A 22,995-nucleotide genomic window follows, 5' to 3' on the forward strand; every position below is an offset into this window, starting at 1 on the left:
CCTCGCGTATCTGGTACCACCTCGCGTATCTGGTACCACCTCGCGTATCTGGTACCACCTCGCGTATCTGGTACCACCTCGCGTATCTGGTACCACCTCGCGTATCTGGTACCACCTCGCGTATCTGGTACCACCTCGCGTATCTGGTACCGCCTCACACATCTGGTACCACCTCGCATATCTGGTACCACCTCGCATATCTGGTACCACCTCGCATATCTGGTACCACCTCGCATATCTGGTACCACCTCGCGTATCTGGTACCACCTCGCATATCTGGTACCACCTCGCGTATCTGGTACCACCTCGCGTATCTGGTACCACCTCGCGTATCTGGTACCGCCTCGCGTATCTGGTACCACCTCGCATATCTGGTACCGCCTCACACATCTGGTACCACCTCGCATATCTGGTACCACCTCGCATATCTGGTACCACCTCGCGTATCTGGTACATTATCTGTCATACCTTCCCGAAGGACAGAGACATTTCACGGTGATTGCAACAAACTAACATTTCTTATCAACAAAAATACATGACAATGAGACAACTTCACGTTACATCATGTTTCACTTCTATTGCTCAGTAACCGTAAACATTTTATGACACAGTAAAAAGTGGTTGAAAAGCTTACAAATAGGAAAATACACATTCAATAAAATGAATACTACAGTACTTTTGGTAACGTAGTGCTTCCAGTTATTGTGTGCTACCAATCATCCGCTTTGGGTCATGCAAACATGTCGAGGTGTATTATGTATAAGTCAGTTCCCATGAGCAATACAAAACTATGTATGATCCTTAGTCATGACTCCCTTTTACATTTTTGCATGTCAAAACATTATTGCCGTACGTTTATTACTTCACATGCTGCTCAGTGTCGATGAAATTGACTGTAGAACATCATTTTCTTCAATCAGGTCAGGCAAACAGTGGAACAAACATGCTGACTTTACTATCATATGTTTGTAGACTACTTTAGATGATTAATGTGCCTTTCTTCTGATCTAGGTTATCAAGTAGAGCACTAGAAGTGGACGATAATGGGTAATGCTAGCACAATCCTTCATCATAGACCTCAGTATAAATACATGCTTGTACGGCATTATACAGATGGAGAAAAAGTTAAAGAGCTGAATCAGATATTTCTTTTAATGGGTACGTTTGGCTCTGTACAGATTTTAAGAATAAGATAAATGATGTCTTGAATAAATTGGACGATAATTGGTAACATATACTCTGAGCATATAGTGTTCGTGAGACTTAATTAAGCTTTTTGACTCATTAAAATAGTTTTACACAAATATTTGTGCTTGACTCATCAAATGAAAAACAATCATATTTGCACAATTGCAACAAATTCATTTGCTGACATGGTTGTCATGACAGCTGGCATATAAAAGAAATACGGTAACCTCTAAATAAGATTAAAACGTTCTGCTGTTGAGCAAGTGTTTAGTGACCCAAAATCTGTAGAATAAGTCTTTTGTAAGTTTTGAGTGTTTTTGTCAAATCATAGTCTACATGTATTTCTAATGTCATCAGTCATACAGATTAAATTTTGGTCACTCATTAGTTGCTTAAAGGTTTCCATCCAGCAGACAGGGGCTTACAACTGTCATGTTAGGTGCAACTGTGTTTGTAATATCACAGTGTACAGTTAGACTTTTCAGAGTGATGTTGTGAATACAAAATGTACTGTTCACACAGCGAGCACAATGTGAGATAATTTGTACCAATATATAAGTAGTATAATCTGTACTAACATAGATAATTTGTAGTAATACTAGTACTGTGGATCAGTTCATAGGTTCTGCTTTCACATGATGTTGACAAAGACAGGATTTAATAGACCAGTTTACGGATCATGGAATTATGGATCACGCAGAGGGCAAGCAAAATATTCCCATGACAACGCACATGAGCCGCATGTACTACATCCAGTTTATTTATGTTGTCATGGTAATGATATTACCATGACAACGCCCATGAGCCGCATGTACTACGTCCAGTTTATTTATGTTGTCATGACAACGCACATGAGCCGCATGTACTACGTCCAGTTTATTTATGTTGTCATGACAACGCACATGAGCCGCATGTACTACGTCCAGTTTATTTATGTTGTCATGACAACGCACATGAGCCGCATGTACTACGTCCAGTTTATTTATGTTGTCATGGTAATGATATTACCATGACAACGCACATGAGCCGCATGTACTACGTCCAGTTTATTTATGTTGTCATGACAACGCACATGAGCCGCATGTACTACGTCCAGTTTATTTATGTTGTCATGGTAATGATTTGCCTTGCCCCCTGCATTAACCATTTCCATTTTTCCCAGCATGCAAAGGGCTCCAGAAATGAGTCTAGTCTAGTCTTTAAAGACATGATGAACATTTTTTGAGAGCAGCATGAAGTACAGGAATCAGTATTGAGTTGTGTGATGTCGTCTGGACGAGAGGCACGCCCGCTGGACTACCCAGGCGAGGACGACCACGATGAGGTAGACCACGTACACGCACAGGGACACATAGCGCCGAGGCAGCCACACCACAGACGAGCTCATCTCACCGGCATGGTCTGTAGTTAGAACACACTTGTCTTAAGTAGGAAATAACACGTAAAAGAACCCAACACACATACGTACACCTAATATCCAGAAGGGTACGGGTGACCTGATGTGCTTGGGAAAAAAAAACCCGAGCCGTATGGCAAAGTCGCATTGCATTTACAACTAGCTACATGTACTTGAAAAAGCATCATGCTTCACCTCCATTGAAGATGACTTCTGTACCTTTTTTTTTAGGAAATAAAAGGTTATTGGTGGTCACATGCAGCCAGAATACCATCCCTTTTCTGTTATATCATGGGACAAGAAACCAGACTGAAAAAAAGTGAACAAGGCTCAGGAAATATAGTTTCAAAAACTTCTTATTCTTCATCTTGAACACAGCCTTACATGTACCTGCCAACACTTCGGTTCTTTAACTGCCTGCCTCAGGACTATTCCAAACAGGACTACATATTTTGTGACCCGATGACCATGATGTAATCATAACTGAGCAGTCATGTTGGACATTTGAAGCAGCGCCACCTAGTGGTGAGAAGTACAAATGCAGCTCCAGTTCCTGCCCTGAGAAAGGTGGCAGGTCAGGACGACTGAAATGTTTGTAGGTAGGGACAATTTTGGATGTTTGAGAGAACTCCAATATCCATTGTATCATTGAGGCCCGAGATGATGAAACAGCCACTGCTCTATAGAATAATCACACCTTGTAACTAACATGATTATATACTACATAGTGACGACCATGGAACTCACCTATAGTGACAACCATGTATCCGATTTCAGCTGTTCCCATCCTGTAGCTGCAGGTTGGCACCTGGAACTCCTGTGTAACCAGCTGCTGGCTGGCCAGATCAGCTGGGTAAGGCAGTCCAGCATACCTCATTATTCTGGTTATGTTGTAAGCTGCCCTCTCATACTGCAATACAGAAATAGTCCATCCATTAGAAATGTGACACATTTTTGTGACTGCCAGTAGTAACAATATGAAATTTATGTTTCTGTTTGGCTATGGCGGTAGCATATGGATATTGATTTATCTATTATTACCTTCGCCAAGAAGGTTATGTGTGTGTGTGTGTGTTAGTATATCTCGAGAATGCCTAGATGGATTGTCTTCATACTTGGTATGTATGTAGGTCTTCTTGAGACCTCAAAGTGATTAGATTTTGGACCGCCTAGTGGCTTGCTATGGTACTGCAGCGGAACTTCTGGGTTCGATATCTTGTGTTCTGGACATACTATAATTTTTAAGTGGTAGATAGCTCTTGGGAGGGAGAGTATGTTGTGTAGGTTTGGGTACCCTAGTGGCTTTTTTGGAACTGCAGGAGCTGATTTTGTTTCAAACTTTGAAAGAGAATAACTCAAGAAGGGGTTGACGGATCGTCATGATATGTAGATAGCTTAAGTGATGACTGTCAAGATCATATACTTATTATGCAAATCATTAGCTAATTTGAATAATCAATGAGGAAAGTTTATAAATCGGCTGCACTCCAATTCAGGACTCTCAAACATGTGACATAGGTAACTGAGAAAGAGAAGAATATCAATAAAAAAATATAGATATCAAGTATGCAAAAGGATTTTTTTTCAAATTTTTTTTTTTAACGAACTCGCTCAGTGCAAGGTCGTAGAGGGCCACTCAAGCACTCAACTAATTCTTACTGTAGCAGCATCTCTTCACCCTACATGTAGGTCATCAACATCACTGCTCGAGACACGCATGACTTCACTGGAGAAGCAGGGGTTACGAAGGCTGCTCGGGACTTTCCCTACCACATTTAGGCCTAATTTGCATAATCAATGGAAAATACTATAACTCCATAATGGTAAATGATGGGGATTTCATTCTTGACTTCTTATCTGTATGACAGTTGTGTGACTGCTACATGTAGGTACAGGTCAAATACATGTATTTTGCAACAGAAGCCGACCCTACGCAGTGACCCTCTGTTCAGCACTACCATCATTATTATTGAAATACAACATGTACTATTTTTTATAAAACGAGAAATGAATATGTATTTGACAGCAAATGACAGCTGGGTGCATGGACTTTGTTTACTTAAGTTAACTTTCTAATCAGCACAGTCCGTGGTAACAAATAGGCATACTTAATGCATTACAGGATAGGGAACGTCGTATGTTAGGGCCCCTCCCATTGCTGTACCACCAGTTAACATCACTGGATATGTAGTATTTTGAAGAAATTAGTGATAGTTAAGAGGAATTCTGTAAAAAAAATTCTTACCTTGTGAAAATGTGCAGAAAAAGCATATTGTGGTCTGAAGCTCCCGAGGATCTGAAGAACAATTAAACATTCAAGTTACTGAAAGTTCATTTCATTGCACTTGATTTCATGGTAGGAGCAGAAAGGAATCTTTTGCAGTGTTTTCAGTTTGCAATTGAAATTCTGTAGTACATCAATAATGCCATGGAATGCATTTTCCCAGTGTCATATTTTCATGGCAGAGTAAACTTCACGGCACAAACAAAACCACTGCAAACATTTCAAGATTTACAGTAGTATTGATAGCAATGTCTAATTGGTGAACCATGTAATTTAATTAAGTACATCATGATTTTTTACTGCTAACATGATTGTTTTCAGATTACACAGTAATAGCCTTATTTTACATGTAGGTCTCAACTAATTCGGCTAATCCAGCTTTGTGGTTGACATGGACCAATATTAAAGGTAAACATACCACTGAACAAGACTAAGTACACGACAAAATTGATTTGGGAGTTCATATTTTTCTGATTTACAAAGAAAGGCTCATAATGGTCGATAGAAAATGTATGAAGTCGTAATGTTCCAACAGTACTTTATTCAAAACAATCAAAAACCTATTCAAGGTTTACAAATGTAACCTTTTTTGCAGACTTCAGAATCTACGGGGGCCACAGCCAAAATTAAAACAACTCACATTTTGGTTAGCAGTAACTGTTATGAAGTATGAAACTTGTGTCCACCCAAACTCAGCTAATTGAGATCATTACTTTGCAGGTGAAAATCTAACATTAGGTTAGAGAGGACAACTGACCCGTGTGGGTCAGCTCAAGGGTCTCCTGGCTCTGCTCAAAGTTACCTACCAACTTCTGTCCGATTAAGATACTTACATATAGTAATAATGTCTTTGTAGATTCATGGCATGAGGAACACAAGAAATGACCCACACAGCTCTGATCACAGTTCTAGTGTCTTCTTTTTCACACCTACCTACTGATTTTCACACCAGCTGCAAAGTAATGACCACCATGATTTGAGTTTTGGTGTATATTCATAAAAGGGTCCATACTTTATATTTGCGCCCCGGACTTTGAGTTGAGCCCCTAGAGCACTTATTGAACGGCTCCAAGCAGTTGTTTCCTCCAAACCTTACGTTATGTTTGCAGGGCTTTAGGTACCACCTGCAACCTGCAGTTTGCATGGACAAAATGTGATGGCTCGCGATCTGGCACGTTAAAGTGTTTATGACACCATAATTCAACATTCTCTTATCATCTATGTAATAGGAATAGTATCATTGAATAAATGTAAACATTTAAAACAAAATAATAATACACACCCTTCTGATGTTATTTAACATTAAACCGTCAGAAACCAAACTTCCAGCTCTTGATTCTTTTTTTAAATTTATCTTTCCACCAGGTAATTATATCAAGAGCATCCAAAGCTGGAGGTATGATGTTTTGATGGTTCAAAGTTATCCAGTGTGTATATTTTGTGTGAATGTCTATGTTATTAAACAATATTATTATGTTTTATGTAATTTCAGGAGATTCTTAATTTTGATGTTATTGTAATTGGTGTCTTATCATACTTTAAGAAATGACGAATTAACATGAATCACAATTTTGCTAAGTAGAAGCATACTGAAACATGCATCACATGTAGGCTGTAGAGACTTGCAGTTTATCATAAAGCTTGAAGTTTATCAAGTTGAAATCAGCCTGGGATGTGTAAATATACATCTTGAGCCTCGTGTACGTACATGTACAATCATGATTGAAATACTTGTGCTGAATTTTCACTCACCGTAGCAGCAGTTTGTAGTACGGCCGAATTTAGAGTGACATGTGACAGGAGCACCCTGACAGGTGCAGACAGCTGTGACATCAGCCTGGTCTGGGGAACCGCAGGTGCCTTTTGGAATGGAGTTACCAGATTCACCTGTCAGGTGATAAAATGAACACTCAGATACAAGACAGGGAAACACTGTCTACAACATTCTCCAATTTTAGGCCCATAAGGATGTATTTTCTGCTTATTTATTATGATTACTAGTTATTGATCACTAGGGAGTGAAGTGTGTGTTTTAGCAATGACGTTTCTGTCTTCTGGCAGAGGGGGTGAAGTCTGCTATCCCAAATTGATTAGTAGTCTTTACAACACAATATTTCAATTAATGACAACTTGTGATCTCAAGAAACCATCTCAGTTCTCAGTCAAACAGTCACATCAGGTTAAAGGAACACAGAATGACCTTGATGAAGTCCACATTCTTGACTCGCACCACCTCGTTCAGCGGCGCGAAGTTCTTCTCAAATCTCTGCATCTTCTCCTGTGTGATCATGTCCGCCCCCTCACCTCCAATGTCATTGTCACCGGCAAGGAGAATCAGCTACAACAGACATACAGAAGAGCTATTATAATCATAATACAAGTATTCAAAAACTGCAGCAATATCATAGTGAGGAATGAATTACTGGACAGACACTTATTACTTTTGAAGTTTCCAATGCTCCAAACATGTGACCAGGGTTGAACAAGTATGGTTGCCCGATTGCCCGGGGCAAGTGAAAGTGCTGTTCGGGCAAGTGGATATCCTCCCCCACTTGCCCGATCGGGCAAGTAAGATTTTTTCATGCAGTCTGTTTCAAAACAAACTTTATTCCAGTGAAAGGATCACAAAAACACCACACCACAATGTATCTTATCATTAGAAACTACAATTCTCTCAAAATATTCCAAAAGATTATGAATTCAACCCAAAACAGGACAATTTGGCTCACATAGTACATGTAAACAAACACCCATGGCTCTCTCAGTTCGTAGACCTGCTGGCATGAAACTTTGCAACATCAAATCCTTTGAAACATGATATCCCTGTGAGCACTCTCTCAATGTAGCATTTTCCTTCTTTCATTGAACAGCAACATTGTGGATATGACACACTCTGAGGGTTCCCACAACATTTTAACTGATTAAGTGTATATTCAGGATATTCTAAATTTCTGTTCAACTTCTAAATGTTAATACTGCAAAAAATCATTTGAAGGTGTTGTTTGATGTACATGTGTGGATTGATATTGACTAATGTTATCTAGAAAATAAAAATTTCACGACAATGATTCAAAACTGGCCATATCATAAGAACCATGTTTAGTTATATTAGATCCACAACAATCTAAATGTAACTTTTCCATCATATGACAAATACCTGATTTTTTTCTACTGTTTACTAAAGAAATGATAGAATAATAATAGCCCTCAGTGAACACAGGAATATTGTAGTACTGGATCTAAGGAATGATCGATACACAACATTTGCTGAAAACTTGAATGTTGTTCTTTATGTTAAATAAGCCTGTGTCTTTACCTTAGACTTTTTGCCAAAATTTTTTTCCGTATCGCTCTGATTTTATTCTGAAAAATCTGAGAAGCAACAAATGAAATTGGCGTGGTTAAAGTGAAAGAAGATACGTTGTGATATCATGCTTCTTGTTCAAGTTTTTGTCATTTCCCGTAAATACGGTCATGACATCCACACAGCTTGGTCTTGTAGTTAAAACTTTTTTGCTATAATTACATGCTTAACAAGACGTTTTTACTGAAAAATAACAGAATTCATTACCGCAAGCAAAGATGCAAAGAAAAAATGTCATTTAGATTTCGGGCAAGTCAAAAGTTGGTTCGGGCAAGTAGATTTTTTTTCTACTTGCCCGATAGGGCAAGTGAATTTTTGAAAACTTGTTCAACCCTGGTGACCTCTCAGAAGAGAGTCGCAGCCTCTGGTGTGAAGAAGAGATCTCTCTCTACATGTATCTGCTCATCAGGAGATCTCTTTTACTCTGGCTGTTCTCCTTCAGGTCGCATTTAGACTTCTCCAAAGTGATGAGAGCTATTCTGTCCGATCAAGACTTCAGAGAGATTTTCCTCTGACTAGTAGTGAGTGCTCACCTTTGATTCCATGATGGAGTTCCAACATAAGAATGGACAGGAAAGGATACTGCTTTTGGCACTGAGCACTCCCCACGCATGCACAGTGCTATCAGTACTAGTATTATCTGTGTTTGCACAGCTGTGTGGCGCATTGCATATCAAACTAGAGTTCCTCGAACACATTATCTTCGCCAAATAATCAAGGCTTATTATGGATAGTAATTCATATTTACATGCTTTGATATCACCCCCTGAAAATTTGATCATACACCATGTGCTGTTTGTAAGTTTTGAGGGGGGGGGGGGGAGATAGGGTTAAGAATCATTTGCTGGTACAGGACTAGTGTACAATGTAACGTTGGGTTACTCTCCAAGCAGAGGTTGAATGGGCAGATTGTCACCGTTTTATCATATGCCGTCATTTTTTGTCGCTAGGAATGGGCTAGCGACAAAAAATGACGGCATATGATAAAACGGTGACAATCTGCCCATTCAACCTCTGCTTGGAGAGTAACGTTGGGTAACATAAATTCGCGGGGTACTTAAATTCGCGATTTTTCGAAAACGGGGTATTTAGGGATATGTGCTAGATGCAACATAAGTAATACCGCTAGAAATGCAAACCTGACAGACTAACGTATTCAGAACACTGTCTGAAAAGCTTCGATAACAATGCATTAGAAGTTGGCTACGTCAAAAACTCTCTGTCCCTTATTGGAACAGTCTGAGGGCTTCGTGGAAGAATTACACAACATGGCTGTCGGCTGGTTTATAAGACAAATGTCACATCCGCTTCCTGCTAAACACAATTATTTACAAGACAACTTATTACAATCTCTTTTGCTAACCTGCAACTGGATTCTAAGTGTGATCAATCATCAAAACTCCTCTCTGTTGCTACAACCTACGGCACGTGTATTTTTCCACCGCCATATTGTTAACCAGAATCCTGTTGTCAAGCAGACGACAAAGGTTTGTGAGGAACACTTTTTTGTCTAAATGTTGCGTGTGATAGTGGACTGAGGAAGATATTTTCCTCAAAGTTTGCTCCTAACACAACAAGGAACACATGGACATAGTAGTATTACCATTGCTACGGCATCCAGCTAACTTGCCATGAATAATGTAACGTTACACGTTGCCATGACGATGGGCCGACTTTGAGTGAAGTTCTACCGACTCAACACACGGGTTGTTGCCGAACTGGCCTGACGTGTGCGGTACGGCCGTTTTTTTGTGTATTTTTTTTACTTGGACACGTCTATATGATCCTATATCCATAGCACTCTCCTCAAGCCAAGGATGGAACGAATAGCTCAGTAACTGTATAAAATGTAATTAGCGGTAAGATATTCAAGACGAATCTTCTCTCCCGAAATAATGTTCACACCTGTCCGACAACACCGTCATTGTGCGTGCGGCGGACGGTAGTTTCAAGTTGAAATATTATGGTGTCAGCACGACTAGAGACAAAATCTACCATATATGTGATTAGTGCAAAGATAGTACATGATACTGACATAATAATAGAAAAAAAGGATGGTTTATTGTTCTGCTAGATTGATTTCAGTCAACCATTATCGGAAAAATGGCGAATTTATGTTACCCAACGTTAAGTGTCTTGTCTGCTGATATATGTTAAAACTGGTCATGAAAAAAAATGAGTACAGTATGTTGAAATTATGGGCCCTCAAAGGTTTGAAATTGCAGTGTCGTAAATTGAATGTGACGATGAAATGGTGCAGTCAATATATATGAATAAGAATAGAATAAATCTTTATTCCATGTCATACACATTTTGAAAGACAAAGTAAATGTGACTTTACCGTACTTAGCAGTGGTGCAGTTTTGGAGCAATGTACTTTCCAAGCAGAGCCGTGTTTTTGATGTGTTTTTAGGTGTTTTGTCGGGCTTTCTATTTCGTCCCCTTTTCGTTATGTCGCCAACGTGCTTTGGACAAACATGCCTAAACTTAACATGTGAAAAAACAGCCGGACCCACACCTCTGCTTGGAGAGCAGTGCTGTGCTCTATTTGTTTATTTGACCTACTTTCCCAGGCCATATGTTTGTAAGACCTGTTTTCGGGGAAACCGTCACATGTTTAAGAGTCCCAATATGAAATGCATCAAACTTTCCTTACTAATTATGCCAATTATATCCTGATTCGCATAATTAGTCGTTTATTATGTAAAGCACCATCTGAGCTATCTGAATGCCAAACGTCAGGACGATCTGTCGACCCCTTCTCAAGTTATTCCTGTCCGAAGGTCAAAACAAAAACACCCACTGCAGTTCCAAACAAGACGCTAGGGGGCCCAAACTTTCACAACTTACTTCCTATAACATGAACTATCTACCACACAAAAATCATGACCATAGCACTTGTAGAAAACATGCCCTCAAATTTGGAAGCTCCGCTGCAGTACCTTAGGTACCCGCTAGAATGCCCATTATCGAACTTGACCTTCCTTTTTGTAAAGCCTACTCATCCACTAAATATCATGCAGAACCATCGACAGCTTTTTGAGTTACCTTGTCCACAAGAAATACACATTGAAACAAAGCCCGCTGCAGTACCGACGAAAAATGCCAGGAGAACGAACCATTTTTGAACTTGACCTCCGTTTTTACAACATCTACACACCTGCAAAAAATCATGAAGATCCATCAACGTTTCCGTCACTTTTTTTGCCTACATACAAACACAAAAAAATTCAAAGTCCACTGCAGTACTGTTGAAAAACGCAAGGTGAACCATTTTCGAACTTGACCTTCCTTTGCACAACCACTACACACCTACCAAAAATCATAAAGCTTCATCGAAGCTTTCTTGAGTTATGCTCCTGACATACATACAGACCCACCTAACAGATTTTTCAACCGAAAACATAATCTTCCCGAGTACAAGTACTCGGCGAAGATAATAATGGGGCTATTAAGAAGGGAGATGGTACCACACTGCATTTCCACCACATGGTGTGGGACTTGGAATTTTTTAAAAACAGAAAAGAGAAAATTGCAACATCAGATGCATACTAGTATGTTAATGGCATTCATACATGTACGCAACTGGAAACTTTACAGTACATATCTTTGAAACTCACGAAAGTACATTATTGTCGATCTGAATTTGAGCTATGATTTGCATCTAGCTGTTATATCTAGATTGCATAACGGTTCTTATAATCTTCACAAGGAACACACAGCTAACTGGAAATTCATAATACACTATTTTTATTTTTTAGACCGAAAAATTGCATCATGTTGTGTAACGGGAGATGCCCTATCAGTCACCGCACTTTTTTTACACGGTTCAACTCACGGCACTCCACGACTGGTTGCCAGAGAATGGTCAGGTTTTGATGAATGAATTTTGAACACATTCATCTCAAGAACATACATGTACATGGACAAGAAATGTATTCATACTGTTCATGGGCCCTTCACGCTCCGTGTTACAAGCGGCAAAAGCTGTGAGACATTTCGCGAATGTTTCTTCTGATTTGGTGCTATGCCAGACAGTGTGCCTTTTAAACTTAGCACGCTTGTGTAATTTTGCTGTTCATAAGTTGGTGATGAAGTTACGAAAACATGAATAAGGCCTGTAGTCTATCATATTCTAGCTTTCTCTTGACCTGAAAATTGTCACTGTATACACTTCTCACGTCAATTGAGCAGATTATATCTAGCGTATCCCAGCTCATGTTTTCACTGGAAATAGGCTACTATGCAGTGAATGCGAGGCTAGATGTATACGTAGTGAATGCAGCCCGACTGACAAAATCATTACTACAAAACGACACCACTAGTACTAACATCAACAACACTCAGTTTCCTTTTCATAGACGATACCAATCACATGTAAAAGCGTAACAATTCTCTGGACCTCGCTGTGCCTCGACTTGTCCTGCCACCATCACGGCCAGAACAAAAGGTGGGAAAACAACGTCGCCAGATGACAGTGATGTTTTTTTTTATTGGTCGGTTTTGTACTCAACAAACACTTAAAGACCCAAATCTTTAGTGTTTTATGAAGTCACATTTTTTAATATGTGCATGGTAATTGTGTGTCTGCTTGGTGCAGGTCGTTTATTTATAGGAGCAGGCCATCTCTACACAGTGGCCTTCGTTTCAGCGCTAACATCATTATTGTCAAAATACTATATTTCGACAAAACAAGAACAGACTGAATATGTACATGCATATTTTGTGTGTGTGTGTGTGTGTGTGTTTGTTTGTTTGTAACGTACAGCATAACTCGAAGAGGCTTGGATGGATTGTCTTGATATTTGGTAGGTGGGTAGGTCTTGATGAGACATGGAAATGATTAGATTTTGGGTCCCCTAGTGGCTTGTTATGGTACTGCACCGGAACTTCCTGTTTTGATATCTCGTGTTCTGGACATGTTATGGTCCTGATTTTTGAGTGGTAGATAGCTCTTTGGACAGAGAGTAAGTGGTCTAGATTTGGACCCCCTAGCGGCTTTTTTGGAACTGCAGGAGCAGGTTTTGCTTCAGACTTTGAAATGGAATAACTCAAGAAGGGCCAGATGGATGGTCATGATTTTTGGTAAGTAGATAGCTTGAGTGATGATGTACATGATTAGATACTTATTATGCAAATCAGTATCTAATTTGCATAATTAACGAGGAAAGTTTATACATCCGCCAAATTCCATAAAAGGACACTCAAAGTCAAACATGTGACATATGTAACTGAGGAGGAGAGAAATATTTATAGATATCAACTATGCACCTCATTTGCATAATCAATGAGAAAATACTATAACTCAAGATAAGCTTGATGGATGGTCTTGATTTTTGGTATGTAGATAGCTTACGTGATGCTTTGTATGATTGGATATAATTATGCAAATCAGATTTTAATTTGCATAACTAGTGAGACAATTTTAAAAGCCCGCTGTGTTCCATGATATGACTATTCAAATATGTGACATTTGTAACTGAGGAAGAGAGGAATGTTAATAGATGGAAAATATGAAATTGTAGGCGTAATTTGCATAATTAATGAGAAACTACTTATTAAATACAGGTAAATGATGGCAATTTCATACTTTTGGCATTTGAAAGTTATGTGAATGTGAACATTGCTGAATGAAATTATGCTAATAAGGACCTCATTTGCATAATTGATGATAAATGTTAGCATAAAGTTTTTTGATAAGCTCATACTTTATCTTCTGTTATTTGAAGACGATCAACTTGTATGATTTATGATTGATGAGAAACACTCCTCGAAGGTATGAGGTCGTGGAACTCTAATTATGCATTAAAAGATCAGTAAAAAATCTGTGCAATGTTAGGGCGCGTGCTTTGACTTTCACCCTTTAAACGACATACTAGTACTAGTATGTACTGCAGCTTTTCTATATTCTGTAGTTCAGTGAATAAGCAAGTGGATGAGTGAGTGAATGAGTGTTTGAGCGTGAGTACCCAAATCAAACCGTGTACCTCTAGAGATAAATACTAGATTTGGTTGGAGCTGGATGTCCCCCTGTCAGCTGTAGTGTGGGTACCTTTGTCTCTGCAGGGACGTGAAATATCTGGTAGAATCTCCTGACATAGTCGGAGTACTCCACATCAGAGGCGACGCTGCCTTCATCCTCCAGGTCTCCCAGGAAGACTACAGCGTCGGGCTGCACCAGGTCCAGCAGCAGATGGAAGGTCTTACTGAGGTACCGATCAGAGTCCAGCCTCGTGACCCAACCCACCAACCCGCCAACTTCATATTGGTAACCCTGGCAAAACAAACAAAATAGGACAAGGTCATCAGAGATGGCAGACAAACACACACATGCATGTACAGACACAGACACATCTAGACACACACACACGCAGACACACACACACACGCAGACACACACACACGCAGACACACACACATGCAGACACACACACACACGCAGACACACACACACGCAGACACACACACATGCAGACACACACATGCAGACACACACACACACACAGACACACACACACACACACACAGACACACAGACACACACACACGCAGATACACACACACGCAGACACACACACACGCAGACACTCACACACACGCAGACACACACACACGCAGACACACACACACACGCAGACACACACACACGCAGACACACACACATGCAGACACACACATGCAGACACACACACACACACAGACACACACACACACACACAGACACACAGACACACACACACGCAGATACACACACACGCAGACACACACACACGCAGACACTCACACACACGCAGACACACACACACGCAGACAGACACACACACGCAGACACACACACACGCAGACACACACACATGCAGACACACACACATGCAGACACACACACACGCAGACACACACACACAGACACACACACACACACAGACACACAGACACACACACACGCAGACACACACACACGCAGACACACACACACGCAGACACACACACACACAGACACACACAGACACACACACACGCAGACACACACACACGCACACACACACACACACACACACGCAGACACTCACACACACAGACACACACACGCAGACACACACACACATGCATGTACAGACACAGACACATCTAGACACACACACACGCAGACACACACACACACAGACACACACACGCAGACACACACACACATGCATGTACAGACACAGACACATCTAGACACACACACACGCGGACACACACACACGCAGACACACACAAGATTAAGAAAATTTGCAAACACTCTTGCTTTGAGGATTTTCCAAATGCAACGCTCACTAACTCCTTGATTCCTTCAAATTCGTCAAGAAATTCCTTGAAATCCATTCTCAGGACTAAGCCAGATCAAAAAGCCATATTCACGATCATACCGAAGAGGTTTTGTTCATCCTGGTTGGGAAATGCCAGAACCTACATGTAAGGTCACCTATTGTGCCCTGACAATAGACTTTTCAGTTTACCCATCAGACTCATGTATATGTATATGTCACAGTAGAGATGGCGATTCAGGACAATTGGCGATTGTCCTAGGACAGATCGCGATCGCCGTTTGTCCTAGGACAGACTGCGATCGCGATCTGTCCTAGGACAATCGCCGATTCTACTAGTAGAGATTGCGATCGCAATCTGTCCTAGGACAAACGGTGATCCAAACTTAATGATGCTAAGATATTAAGGAAACAGCAATATTTTTTTTATAAACTATGATTCTATTTAGTATTTACAAACTCTGATCAAAACTCAATTCATGCTAAGATAAAGGAAACAGTAATATACAGCAAAACTGTTTGATCACCCTCTAATTTTTATTGTTCTGCCAAAGTTGTGAAATCATTCAGTAAATGTCTGACTGTGAATTGATATAGGTGTGAAACTGTAGTATCTTGAAACTGAGATTGATATTTTGACACCTGTTTTATCACTTTACAATTGTTATTGTTCTCCTAAGGTTGTGAATTCAATAGGTGTGAAACTGTGAGTATTATCTTGACACCTCAAAATTTGCATACAGAAATATTGTTGGATCACCTTCTTCCAACTGATATCTTTCACACATTATCAAAATTTTGTCATTCAACTTTATCAGAAATTACTTTATCAGAAAACATACTCACATGAAATTGATCCATCATGAAATGTGAACTAATTCACCTAAAATAGTTAATAATTGTGAAATGTAGGTATTAAACATGATTGAAACGTAATGCAATGATTCATTCTATTTTCCAAAGCATTTCCATCTAATCAGAATTTGCCCAAGTAGAATCGCCGTTTGTCCTAGGACAGATTGCGATCGCAATCTCTACTAGTAGAATCGGCGATTGTCCTAGGACAGATCGCGATCGCAGTCTGTCCTAGGACAAATCGCCATCTCTACTGTGACATATACATGTACACGTATATTCACCTGTATCTGTGGATCCCCTGCGATGATGAGTCGAACTATCTTGTCATCATCTCTGGACTGTGAGAAACCAGGAGGGAGTTTCCAGCTGGTCTTGTTGATGTAGTACACCAGGACCTCATTGTACAGAACCACTAGTGCTCCCACCAACACTGCAGTTCTGTGGAATGTCAGTAGGCGGCAACACTGCCGCCTGGACATAAATATCAGAGATGTTATCAAAATGTACAACAAAGACTTTTTAAGTTAGTAATACATGCATGAGATATTTCTATTGAATCAAAATGAAACAAATTTGCTAACATAAGATAACTTAACAAAATTAATGTGTCAATTTTGACCAATACTAGTTCAATTGAGTTGGAAATGTTGTGTAAAGTGAAAATTGTTATCAGCTGGCTACTTACTAAATACAATGTATGTCAGTTGTCATGTACGTGTAATTTGAAAAACAAGAGAATGTAATATTGTTGTGCAGATATTTCTGTATACCATACTGCATGTTTAGTTTTGTTCATCCTTTCTGAATCTACGTGGTCAGGAAGGATGTACAAAAAAAAACACGATACAGTACTAGTTGTTTTTTCCCAAACTTTTTCTTAATTTGCACGCCCACATCAGTTTTTGGGTCCCCAGAGAATGTCATCCATAATCAATAGACATGGCCTTAGAAAATACAGAATACACAGAACTACAATGTAATCATTATCACTAGGAAATTCCATATTTTCAACCACAAATGAAAGTTTTTAAACTCAGATGGCCATTTTAAGAATTGAGGTGCTTGTAAAACTGCAATTGTCCGGTGAAGGTAATTTTGAATATCACACCAAGTGAAGGTATGCATATCAATTTCAAACATTCATAAAAATCACAACGGTTACATGACAGGACCAGATCAGTGAAGGTCATGTACACATGTCAACGTCATTAACCAATCATAGACCTCAGTATAGATACATGCTCATCGATCACACGGCGTTAAACAGGCAGAGAAAAGCTTACAGACCATGGGTTAAACATTTGGCTCTATCCGCATAGTTTAAGATAATGACGTTTACATTATGAAGTAGAGTTCCACGACCCCATACCTTTGCCGAATGATGTTAACTTTCACAAATGATGTATTATAAAGGTTTTAGTTGATTAATAAATGCAAAGAAGCAAACAAACACTACCTCAGAGGCTGTGCAACACTGGAAACTGTGTGCAATTTGGCTGGAGGTACGCGGCGGCGCTCGACAGTCTGTAGTTTCGCGAGTAGAAGCTCTCACAATTACGAAATTCAATGTAAACAACACAACCTAAAGGTCAGTGACCCCAAGCCCACCTGGCATGTGGCTGACAGGACAGTTGTCTTGCAGGTGGTGCGTAATTATTGAATGCGGGGACGTTTTAGATTTAATTTCGGACAGGGGTGATTACAAAAAAATTGAAGAGAGATGTTTTCTGAATGGTCCATTATGCATATGCATTATGCAGTTCCTGTTAAAGTCTATTCTAGATCCAATCTTCCATAAGGTAGGTGACACAAGCTCCGTTTCGGGGCCGGAATGACTTTGCAATAGTTCACTATTACTGTATTACTATTAGGCAGATTTTTTGTACAGGTATGGTTCTGGAACTTAATTTTTGCATTGGAAGGGAGATGGGAAAATATATTTGCTCTTGTAATTGTTGCCTTTCTAGTAATACATGTATTATTATTGGATATTATAATCAGAAAATGTATCTTGGTGTCATTAACACTTTAAAACAGTCTACAAGCATTTATAACAGCTATTTAGATGTCAAAAGGGACACAAATTCTTGGTGTAGCTATAAAATCATAAGCTACATGTATACATAAAGAATACAATCATCTTGCATTTATAACTAAATATCAACATTAACCGGTCTATATCAAGCCAACAGCATCCAGCTATTTTCACATTTTGCCACATTGATGAATTATTCTGTCAATACAGTGTAACAGAAATTAATCATGCAGTTAGCCCCTAGAAAATGTGCAGGGAGAACTGTTCTTGTGTGAAATGGAGAACAAAATGGCGATTAACGCACCCTTTGAGAGAGGCTCCTTCCGAGGGCGACAAACGGTGAGGTTTATCCCCCTGTAATGGCATCGGACCGTTGGGAGCACGGAGAGGTCGACGCCTTGTAACATGCGCGCCGTCCATCTACAGTATGGTTTCAACATGATTGATGGATTGTTAAGGATACATCCAAGGGCAGGTAAATAAAGATTCGAAATGAGCAGCCTTATCTACTTCCAGTTATCACATGTAGGAGGCTGATTAAGCACAGTATTAATAGGACAGCTCAGGTTCAGGTTCCCTGCTTTAGTAGGCGACCAAATTAAAGGTCACTCAGACAAATTAGGAAAGTTTACATATCTCTTTGGTCACACGGTTGTTTTCATATCTGAACTCTATAATTTAGTATAAACAGTTTCTCTTTTAAGGTACAAGTGCTACATGTAGCTAAGGGAGAATGGAGGTGTGATGATGCAGTGGTCACACAGCAGGAGACCCTGCCGGAGTCACATTTCTGGCAGGAACCGCAGCAGTCAGAGTAGCTGGAACAGTGTGGTCAGTAAAAGTAGCCTCCAAGCTTTGAAGACTTCTCCCCATTATTGTTAAGAAGCAAGAACACTTGGCAGCTGTGAACCATTGATGAGTTACATGAACTGAGATCTATCTCTATAGCCTATTGTTCATCTTTAGATCCATGGTTATTGTTCAACACAGCATGTTATAGAAAAAAATATGCCCAGCTGTGTTCTCTTGTACAATTTCTAGATTGGTACATTGTACATGTTAGCAGGTCATGATCACGTTCAATGTAATTGGTAGATTTTCAGGCAAAAATTACACTTGAATTCAGAGCAGTTATCAGAGTCCTGCAACAGTGTCCATTAGTAACATTGCAACTAAACATTAACACATCTGACTGTATCAAAACATAACAGTTACCGGTAACGTAACATGACCTATTTACGTGCAGAACCTATTTACGTCCGGTTTTGCTCATGTCCACATGTCGCGGTATATTATGCCAAAGCCTGTTCTCATGAGCAATAAAGAACATCATAAGTATGATCCTTAGCCATCTCTTTAATTTTTGCATAGCAAAACATAATCGCCATGCGTTTACCACGTGAACGCCACGTGCCGCGCATGTGGGGGAAATTTACAGATAAACATTGTTTTTTTCCCATCGCGTTTAGTAAGTGGCCGGACAGACGTAGTGATTTTACTATCATTTGTCTGCAGACTACTTTGGACAATTACTGTGCATTTTTTTCTGGTCTATGTTCTTCAAGCATAGCACTAGAAGGGAAAAGATTCAGAAGTGGACGATAATAGGTTGCCCTAGCACAATTCTTCATCATGTACCTCAGTATAAATACATGCTCGCACGGCGTTAAACAGGCGGAGAAAAACTTACAGACTATGCATTTTCTTTTTAGAAGAGCTGATATTTCTGCCCATGGGTTTGAAATTTGGCTCTGTCCGCGCGGTTTTAAGATAAATACATTTTGAATAAATCGGACGTTAATTGGTGATGTTACGTTACAAAGTTATGTTCTACTCAGTCCATGGGACACATGTATTAGTATGTGACTTGTCTACAGACCTGCTGGCCTACTATGTACCATCGACTGACTCCATTTTCACACCCTCTACAGGTACACTTTTACACCTGTAAAATAAGAACTGCTTGAAGTTCAGAGATGAACATCAAACCATATATGACCTCTGGAGATATGGATGGAGAATGTATCATGCACATGTGAAATGTCAGTGTCCTACTATGGCAGTAACTGGTTAGACAGAACCTTAATTGAAATGCTCTTGTACACACGTTAGTGGCTGGTTTAGTATACATGTTATCACTATCAGCGTGCACGTGGTGATGAAAAAGAGGGTGAATGGCACGCCTCTAAACTTCGTTTAATTTAATGTTACAGGCCATATGTATACATGTACATGTGACAGAATTGCAGCGCTTGGATGGAAAGGGGTCCACTAAGTGTTGGTAGAGCATGCGACCGGTTGCACTGTTCGACCCAAGGAAAGTTAGCAACACAATGGAGGCGTTGGTAGGTACAGCAAAGGGCGACGGTCATAGCAGTGCGTTTCCACAGCCGACGTTTCCGGATTCCACAGCCGGCGTTTTCCACAACCGTTTTCCCGCCGCCTGGTAGAAATAACTTTGGTTCGAACCGTGGTTCCAGAGAAGGGACAGCGAAGGCCGCTAAAGTGACCTCTCTCTGGATAGATGCTTCAGCTGCTATGGTTTTGGCCATTTTGCAAGTAGTTGTAAAACCGACTTGAACAAAAAGTAACTACTCTGTACAACTACAAGCGAAGATAACGGACGAGGAACTGTCGTAATACTAATTAGAAATATGAAATGGAACGGACTAACGAATGCGCCAATTTTGTGTATGTAGTTGTTATGTTGTGCAGATATGTAATTGAATAAAAATGAATATACGGTGGCAATGTTGGAACAAAGGAATGCATATTATGGATTTATCAGAAACAAAATCAGCTATATTTGCCCAAGGATGGTTACCTTAGCCACAAGAACAGTAATCGTATAATGATATCAATCAGACATTGTGTTGTACCATGTGAAATAAAGTGTGGCAGTGAACTCAGTGTTTGACACTCGGGATAGCGAAATGACTTGATTAGATGTAACTTAAGTCCTGGGGTGGGCCGTATATCAATCATATAATGTAACGAGCAAAGTCGTTGTGTGTCGTGCGTTGTTCCATGTAACGAGCAAAGTCGTTATATCAAACGGGACCGGCTGTTCGAACATAGAACAGCCGATCCTGTTCTACCATTAATAAAACTGTTGTTTGAGAGATTTCAACACGTGCAGTCGTGTCCGTACTAGTGTCCGTACTTCTTGACCTCTCATATTGGTGGCAGCGGTTATCCTTTTGCCTACGGGTTACCCACGTTACCCACGTTATCATCATCAAAATTATGGCTGACCTACGGCTCAAACAGCCCCCATCTTTTGATGGAAACGAAGACTTCAACTTGTGGAGCAAACAATTTGATGTCTGGGCGACGGCTCAAGAACTGGATGGGAGAGCGCAGCAGAGGGCGTTCCTGACCTTTTTGACTGGAGCTGCTTTTGGTTTCCATAGTGAGTAGACGGCAGAAGATAAGGCAGATCTAGCACTACGAGGCGGGCTATGGCCGGTCTGTTCGGACGACCGACTTAGTTGGAGGAGTTTCGTAGAGCGGCGAACGCTAGACGTCGTCTCCCTGGTGAAAGTTTGTCGGTTATGAAGAAAAACAGAGAGCAAACTGCTACTAGTAGCTCTAGGGCTTAACCATGTCATATCAGTTGTACTAACTACAACCTTGGTTTCATGCAAAAGAAATGCTATCCAATAATATCCTACAACTTGAAATTGTCTGACTCTGAGGCCATGTTGATTCAATTAAAAGGATGACATCCTCTGAGAAATTCAAAACGGATGCGAATGTGCAAAAAATAAAACTAAAAAAAATAAAAGTTTGGCAAAAAGAAAATTTTTCTTCAAATTATGAAATCTAAGTGGTCAGGAAGGTTGAACACAGAGCTCTAGCCAGCTCCAAATTGTTTTAGGTATGCAAATTTTTAAAGGGGGTTTGACGCTCGTATTCTAGGGGGATCTAAGGGCATGCTCCCCCAGGATTTCAAGCTTGAAAAACGCAATTTCCTGCATTTTGAGAGGCACGTGCACATTATGACTGATGGTAGCCTGGAATCCAAACCTATCACTAGTATAGCTCCCGAGTCACTCAGGACCTATATAATTATAGGTTTGGATTCCAGGCTAGACTGATGGAACATCAACAGTTGATGATCAAGAAAATGATGGCAAGTCGTCTGACTGCAAACTGGCTTGGCAGCAAAACGTCCAGGAACCCGATCAGTTCCTCACTCCAGACTATTCCTTTGGAAATGCTTGAAAACTACCCTGCCCCCCTCCCCCAACATTTATCATGGTTCTTAAAAACAAAATGCAAGGAGTTTCTCCAAATGCATTTTTCTGAGAAATAGTATTTTCAATCATTTAGCAAAGTGAGCAAGATAACTTAGCAGTATGCACGCTGTTAACCACTTTACCTGTGTAACTTGATGACCATCCAACACAAATTGATGTTCTCAGTCAATCACACTGTCACATTGAAAATAACGCCGGTGGGAGACCAAAAAGCTGATGTCATTTGCAGAAATATTGGAAGCATCTACTACATATCAGGGGTGTTAGATGGTAAAACTTCATTAAAGTTCTACAAATACAT

At 40.1% G+C, this 22,995-nt stretch overlaps 1 protein-coding gene across 2 annotated transcripts; it reads right to left on the reverse strand.

Annotated features, from left to right (window-relative positions):
* Positions 1-551: 551 nt before the first annotated feature.
* LOC136440646 (metallophosphoesterase 1 homolog) lies at positions 552-22,932 on the reverse strand. Of its 2 annotated transcripts, XM_066436736.1 has the most exons (9): positions 22,817-22,925; positions 18,737-18,852; positions 16,679-16,868; positions 14,285-14,506; positions 7,069-7,206; positions 6,621-6,755; positions 4,830-4,880; positions 3,332-3,494; positions 552-2,589 (listed from the first exon to the last, which is right to left on the reverse strand). In XM_066436736.1, the coding sequence occupies exons 2-9, from the start codon at positions 18,850-18,852 to the stop codon at positions 2,435-2,437; spliced, it is 1,170 nt and encodes a 389-aa protein (XP_066292833.1). In that variant the 5' UTR covers positions 22,817-22,925; the 3' UTR covers positions 552-2,434. The 2 variants fall into 2 exon arrangements, with proteins under 2 accessions (XP_066292833.1, XP_066292834.1); XM_066436737.1 differs by lacking the exon at positions 18,737-18,852 and having other exon boundaries at positions 22,817-22,932.
* Between the last annotated feature and the right edge of the window lie 63 nt (positions 22,933-22,995).

The sequence above is a fragment of the Branchiostoma lanceolatum genome, chromosome 8, assembly GCF_035083965.1.
Source record: "Branchiostoma lanceolatum isolate klBraLanc5 chromosome 8, klBraLanc5.hap2, whole genome shotgun sequence".
Classification (NCBI taxonomy): Eukaryota; Metazoa; Chordata; class Leptocardii; order Amphioxiformes; family Branchiostomatidae; genus Branchiostoma; species Branchiostoma lanceolatum.

Excerpts from the sequence above, each read along its gene's own strand:
- LOC136440646 (XM_066436736.1), bottom strand. The coding sequence starts at position 18,852 with ATGGACGGCGCGCATGTTACAAGGCGTCGACCTCTCCGTGCTCCCAAC. Across the intron at positions 14,507-16,678 it reads CAGGGGATCCACAGATACAG|GGTTACCAATATGAAGTTGG; the intron begins GTGAATATACGT and ends TTGTTTTGCCAG. Across the intron at positions 4,881-6,620 it reads TACTACAAACTGCTGCTACG|ATCCTCGGGAGCTTCAGACC; the intron begins GTGAGTGAAAAT and ends ATTGTTCTTCAG.